General features: G+C 31.0%; 1 protein-coding gene across 1 annotated transcript; it reads right to left on the bottom strand.

Annotated features, from left to right (window-relative positions):
• Positions 1–3,047: 3,047 nt before the first annotated feature.
• Positions 3,048–3,568, bottom strand: LOC131069272 (blue copper protein 1b-like). Its single transcript, XM_058004636.1, has 2 exons — positions 3,445–3,568; positions 3,048–3,343 (listed from the first exon to the last, which is right to left on the bottom strand). Exons 1-2 carry the CDS (start codon positions 3,566–3,568, stop codon positions 3,048–3,050), a joined length of 420 nt encoding a protein of 139 aa, XP_057860619.1.
• Positions 3,569–6,670: the final 3,102 nt, after the last annotated feature.

Raw genomic sequence — 6,670 nt, forward strand, 5'->3', positions numbered from 1 at the left:
TCTTAGTTGAGTTTAACCATGAGTATTTGGTGTCTTATTCATACTTGGAGATCTCTACTTAGTTTTTAGAGACTTCTATGGTGATACTTCTAACTTCTCATGTAATCCTGGATATGGGGTTTCTTCTGCATGCACCATTAGAATTTCTTCTTCCTAATGGGAGACATATTGGTTGTTGGCATGGGCATTTCTCTTGGCTTCTGACATATTTTTTGTAGTTTTGAGGATACTTCATCATGAGAGGGGGAGGTAATCTTGTCTCTATCTTTCGCTTGGTTGGAGAGGTTATTGTATTATATTTTCATGATTTATCTCACTCTTGGGGGTATAATGGAGACCTTCATTCATCACTTCATGAATTGCACATCCCCTTTTTGGAGAGGAGTTTTGTCTCATGAAGTTTAGTCCTTTCTCTCTGTGTTTGTAAGCGATTAATTGCATGATTAGTTGTACATACATATCTAAAATAGATTTCATATTGTATTTTTCTCCCTAAGTTGTACTTAATGTCTAGTGAGTTAGAATAAATATGTTTTTCCTATTTATGGTGCATAATTCCATCTTAGGCACATAGTATTATTACATATTTCTAGGTGACCAGGCATAAGGGACATGAGTGAAACCCATGTAGAGAGCTAGAGAGTGGGAGATTTCTGATGAGGCTATTTTTCTTCTGGAAGTTATAATTCTATAAATAGTTATCTAAGAAAAACTAGTGAGGTAACTCTAGGAATCCCCTCAAACCTCTTTAGTAAATAACTATTTGGTAGAGAATCTACGAAATAGTTCATCCAAGATGACTATTGGGTTTCTATAACTAAAAATTCAACTATAATTTTTTGTTGTTTTATTTAATATTAATTTATAGTAAAGCTATTTAAATTTTTTCTTTGTAGGATTCCCAGCAAATAAAGGTCTAGGTTAATTGTTCATAATATTAGTTAAATTTTTTTGAATATATGGACCCTACAATATTACCTTGTGCTTGTGAAATCTAAGAGTCAAAATGCTAAGTAATTAGTAAGAGTTTTATGCATGGTTTTATACTTCATAAAAATCATCATGAAATGATCCCAATCTTAATAGATTATATTATAAAAGTCACCCATTTTATACAAGGTATTTTTTTTATGGTTAGAAAAATATTTATTTAGGAGATTTTCTAGACTTCCCTATAGTTGTTAATTACTTCACATGGCTTAAAAAAAATCTTATTTTGAAGATTGTGGACTTAGTTGTATATCATTAGAAATTAACACAATGAAAGAAATTGTTAATCTTATAGGGTGAATTAATTCTTAAAGGATTTATTATAAAAGTATTCTATGTTATAGGAATAAAAAAGGTATATATACCCACCTCTGAATGAGTTTGTCAATATTGATTCATATCATTCTATTTTAAAAGTAGTTTGACTTGACAAACTATATATAAACAATATCTAGCATCTATTAGTTAGGATTATCAAGACTTTCACTAATGTTATCAACATCCTTTTGCATATAACTTAAATACATAATAGATCCAAACAAACCTTTATCATGATTAAGGGAATAGGATGAGTAGTTTTTCCCTTTGGGGTAGTATGTCAGATATTATTTTTATTAGTTATTAAGGAGATATCTATTCAATGGTTGATTAATGTTTTAATTTATCTTCAATAAATATTTTAATTATATACTAAAAAAAAATGCATTATATTTTGCATGACAATATAAATTTTATATTTTGTTACCATATGAAATATTTATTGATATAAATTGGTACATAAATTTGACATGATATTTGAACTTGATGAATCAATGAATCGTTCTTAAACTATACGTAATTGATATCTTTTTTTCTTATCATTATGATATTTAATGATGGGATGTGCTAAGTACCATCTTTTGATAAGATATGGATGTAGAATACATTTTCCTTCTCTTTCTATTTATAGAGAGTATAACTTCAAGAGGAAGACAAATGCCAACAATAAGGTAGTAAAACCATAATAATATAAGAACTCACAAATTTGCGCTTGTTTGTTATTTCATTGTATAATGAATTAATCGTAGGCATGTAGATCCATTACCCAAAGATCATGTTAAGTTGATCTCTTCTTTTTAATGCCCAGACGACAAGTACTCTATTTTTATGTTTCAAACCATGTTTGATTTCAGTCATAATAATTATTTCTACGATTTAGCTCACACTTATATAAAAGTTTACAGTGCTTTCAACTCCTAAAATAATTCTAAATTATTTTTGTTCTGTTGCAAGGAGTCTAGACAGTAGAGAATGAACTCCTATTAATTGAAACAAGGCTTGTTGATCTATCCAAAAGTAGGAGTATTGGTCTTTCACAACTAGAACTTAGAACTTAATAGTCAAGATAGACAGTCCCTGTATGAAAAATGGTATGGCTAGAACACATTTAGACCATTCATAGCATCATTAACCACAGTTCCTTATTTTCGACTCATATAGTGGTGCTAACACTAGCCCTCAATATTAATGAATAATGTATCACTAATGTGCATAATCTTAAGAATAGTAAGATAATATTTCATAATTTATATTTCCGAGTAGCACTAAAAGAACTATCATCTAAATAATCAAGTTTTCTTCTTCCCATATTAAAGATTTACATGTTAATTAAATAGAAGAAACTTCCATTGATATGTCTGTGGTTTTCCATATCCCAGTCCATTTCAATCATCTATTGTGCACGGATGTAGTCTTATTTTCTTTGTAGTAACCAAGTCTTCTGTAAAATAGAAATATCATCGTCAATGAAGTCAATTTTGTGAAGGATAGATGATTGAGAAACATTATCTTAAAACCAAATCATTTCAGCGTTAGGAAAATACATAAGGACAGTTATCAGAGGTGCGTTTAAGAACTCAAACGAATTGTAATAATCATCGCAGACCATTACTACACTTCTGGACAACCGCTCCGTATCTTATTCTCTTACAAGACAAAACATAAAACTAAACACACACAAACACAAAAGGCACTTAAGAACGTCCACGCTTATTGAACCAATTGGTATTTAGAGCTCTTTACCAAGGCTTTAGGTGATAGACGGAAGATAGAGAAGAAGTATGCCAATTTTCTTCTGAAGATGGTGCAGCTGCAGGTGCAGGTGAGGATTGATCGGTAATTGTTATTTTGAGCTTCATACCGTTTTGGCAATGCATCCCCACTTCACAGATGAACCATACATTCCCTGTTCCCATAAACTCCAGCACGTCGTGTCCGCTCTCCAGCCTGGTAAAGATGGGATCTTTAACACAGTTTGCGAATGATGACCCATTTACAACGAGTACGTTGTGAACACCCTTCGGATAGTTGAACACTGTAACGGTCAATGCCAATGCAGACGTTTAGTATCAGACTATAGCTATTACAGCGATGTAGAAGTATATTAAAAGTGAAATTGAAAGGGGATGAAATTACCCAGTCTGTCTCCAATATGGAATTGTTTGTCTTGTGCCCACGCCTGGTAGTCAAAGCCAAGTGTCCATCCTTTCTCGTCGCCCACTGTAAAAACGTTTGCAGCATTAACGGGGTCACATATCATAATTGTTAATGATAGTGTGGCCAACGTAATGAAAGAAACAAGACTTTTGGTGGCCATTGAGCTCTGTCTTTAGGCACTTCTTAATTGTTTAGAAGGCTGAGCATGGATGGGATTAAGTTGGTGTGCATGAGTATTTATAGCCTGCGCTCAGGGAATAATGACCATACAACTGGCGCCGGCCGCAGTGCCAAATGGAAAATACCATCGGGAATCTCACTTTCTTCATTTGATACGTAAAATCAAAATGAACGATTACCCTAACACACCAAAATGTTCCACGTGGCTTGCATCTCTTGCCGGCGGAGCTAAGGCATTCAACCCATCGATCAATGCTTTATATCAATGTTGTTGTTTTCATTTTTCCAAACAAGAAAAAGGTTTAAAAGAGTGACGTTACTTCTTCAGAATTTGAAAATTAATAATAGTAATGTGACATTAAATAAGGGGTCGCTTTAGTTATTTATAATTTTATAGTCAAGAATGTATTGATTTATAATTTTCTTTTATACTTTTTCTAATAGTCATTTCTATATTGTTTATTTGAATTACAATTATTTATGTCTATCAATGGTTGAATAGCTTTTTAGGAAGTGTATCTTTATAATAGTCTTATGTATTTATTAATTAATAAGATTATATTTTATTGATCATTTGAAAAAGAGCTAGATATCATTGGTACATTTGTTATTCCATCTACGTGGCAAAATCTTGTTAAGTGACTTCATATTCTTTATGGTATTATTATTATTTTTAAGGTAGTCATTCTATGATAGTTGTAGAGAAAAAAAAAATGTTTATTAAACTTGATACATCAAACAATTATGATAGGGTTAAATAGTCCTTCATAAGAAATGCTCCTTCTAACTTTGGTTTTAACTCAAGATGGATTGAGTAGGTCATGTGTTGTGTGGGATGTTTCTTCATACTCTAATTCACTTAAAAGTATCTAATCTTTGTTGTATTTAGCTTTCGCAAGGCTATGTATAAGTGACCATATTTCTTGTTAACTTTTAATTCTTATGGATGAGGATTTTGGAAGGTTTTCAAATATAGAGTTATTAGTACTATTTAGGGTTGGAAGGTGGTTAGCGAACTTGATTCTTTTGGTCATATTTTATTTTTGAGTCATATTACTTTGATGGATGTTGCAAAGAACTAGAAGGTTCCTAATTTTCAACATATATCATGCATAGAAATTTTAGACTTATTACCATCATAAATCCAACTTTATTATTTGTTATTTTCTTATTAGAGCAAATGCATATAACTTCTAAAAATGGGAACGCATCTAAGATAATACATGTTTATAACTCATATGACTACCAAAGGGTTGTTGGAAATTAGTAGGATTCCAAAGTGATCTAAAATAATATGAATATTGATCTGAGATACTTGGGCTTTTTCAAGCATATCATTCATCAAGTCCGCCTTAATTTCCTATAGAAAATCATCCTCTCTAATAGATACAAACATTTTTAGTGTTGGTATTGTTGACATTTTTTCTCCTATATAGAGACATGAAGAATAATACAAGGAAGAGTAAGTAATTCAATATATATTTTCGTACATTAAGAGCACTTGTGGTGAGGCATAATAGGAGAAATTAGTATTCAATTATTTTCCCAAAAATCACTTAAAATTACCATGAACTAATTTTTCTATAATGAAAATGGTCTAGTGAAAAGGTGTAAGGCTTGGTGATAAATAAGTCAATCAAAATAATTCAATTAGGCTATTCAAGTAAATTATTTAGCCATGATATTGATTTATTTAGATATATAATAAATATTGAATAATAGTAAAAAGATAGATAATAAATAATTAAAAGTATAATAGATAACTTGTAATACGCTTATTTGATTGCAAAAATGTCATGTCTGATTTATATATAATTAGATTTTATAGATAAATCACCCAATTCAAATAAGATGATCTATTTCTTGTAAGCCCTTTCAGGGCCAACCTTGTTATCCAAGTTGTAATTTTTTTAGATTTATTTTCCAAGAGCCCATTTGGGATATGTTGATAGCCTTATGGAGATTTTTTAATTGATATCTATCAAAAATATGATACTGATATTTAAAATTTCAATTGATAAATTTCCAGGGAGTTACTTGTGTGGCCATCTAGACTTGTGCATGAGTTTGATCTTGATACATACTAGTTTGGGTTGTAGTTTTCAGCTTGGCTAAAGATTCTAATGGGGGAAACAACGACCCTTGATTTTCTTTTGATTTTGACCCTGTAAATAGCCTCTAGCTCATAAACTTAATTTCTAAACAAAACTCTAAAATGTTTTGGTCCCACTAGGCATGCTAGAAAAAAAACTATTGATCTCTAAAGTTTTCACTTAGGACAAATAGATTTATGGGAAGATTTGGATATGGGGGACTATATTATGCTATGTAGGGAAACCTCCAAGGTGTTATAACCTTTCTCTTATTTTGATAAAGAAGGAAGGAGGACAGGGATATAAAGAAACAACATAAGAAAATATAATTTTAAGGTGATATGCCAAATATTTAACAACACTTTAAACTCCGTTAAGAGATAATAAAAAATATACAACTCCTAAATCCCAAGCATAGAACATGGCAAACTTTGAAAAGTACTGGAGAACACGATGCATAAGGTCATAAAGGTAGATACCATAATATTGAGATCATTCTGTGAGAATAACTTCTTAAGGCTTCGATGAATGCATATTATTCCGATTGACTCCATACAATGCTTATTCCTTAAGAAATCTAGATCACCATATGATATAACATAGTTCCAAACCTCAAACATTATAATAATTGAAAGAGTACAAAACATGATTCAATGACCTTTGTGCTTATGTTGAAATCATAGAAATTAAAACATAAAAATTCATAGCTATACTCATTTTAGAATGACAACAAGCTCTAGAAACACTCATATAAAAATGAAATTGAGACCATTCTAGGGCTGTCTTCTCACACCTGTAGTGTGGACAAAGTTAAGCTAGGGAATGTCGACATTATTGATGACTTATCTAAGACTAATGAGAATTTTATAGATAAAAATTTTAGGCTTGTCCAAATTAAACACTATTATGTAGCTTCTTGGTCATCAAACCCT

This window comes from Cryptomeria japonica, chromosome 8 (genome assembly GCF_030272615.1).
Source record: "Cryptomeria japonica chromosome 8, Sugi_1.0, whole genome shotgun sequence".
NCBI lineage: Eukaryota > Viridiplantae > Streptophyta > Pinopsida > Cupressales > Cupressaceae > Cryptomeria > Cryptomeria japonica.

Bases quoted from the DNA above. Each gene is read 5' to 3' on its own strand.
- LOC131069272 (XM_058004636.1), bottom strand. From the start codon at position 3,568: ATGATATGTGACCCCGTTAATGCTGCAAACGTTTTTACAGTGGGCGAC. The intron at 3,344-3,444 runs GTAATTTCATCC...TGACCGTTACAG, and splicing joins CCATATTGGAGACAGACTGG to TGTTCAACTATCCGAAGGGT.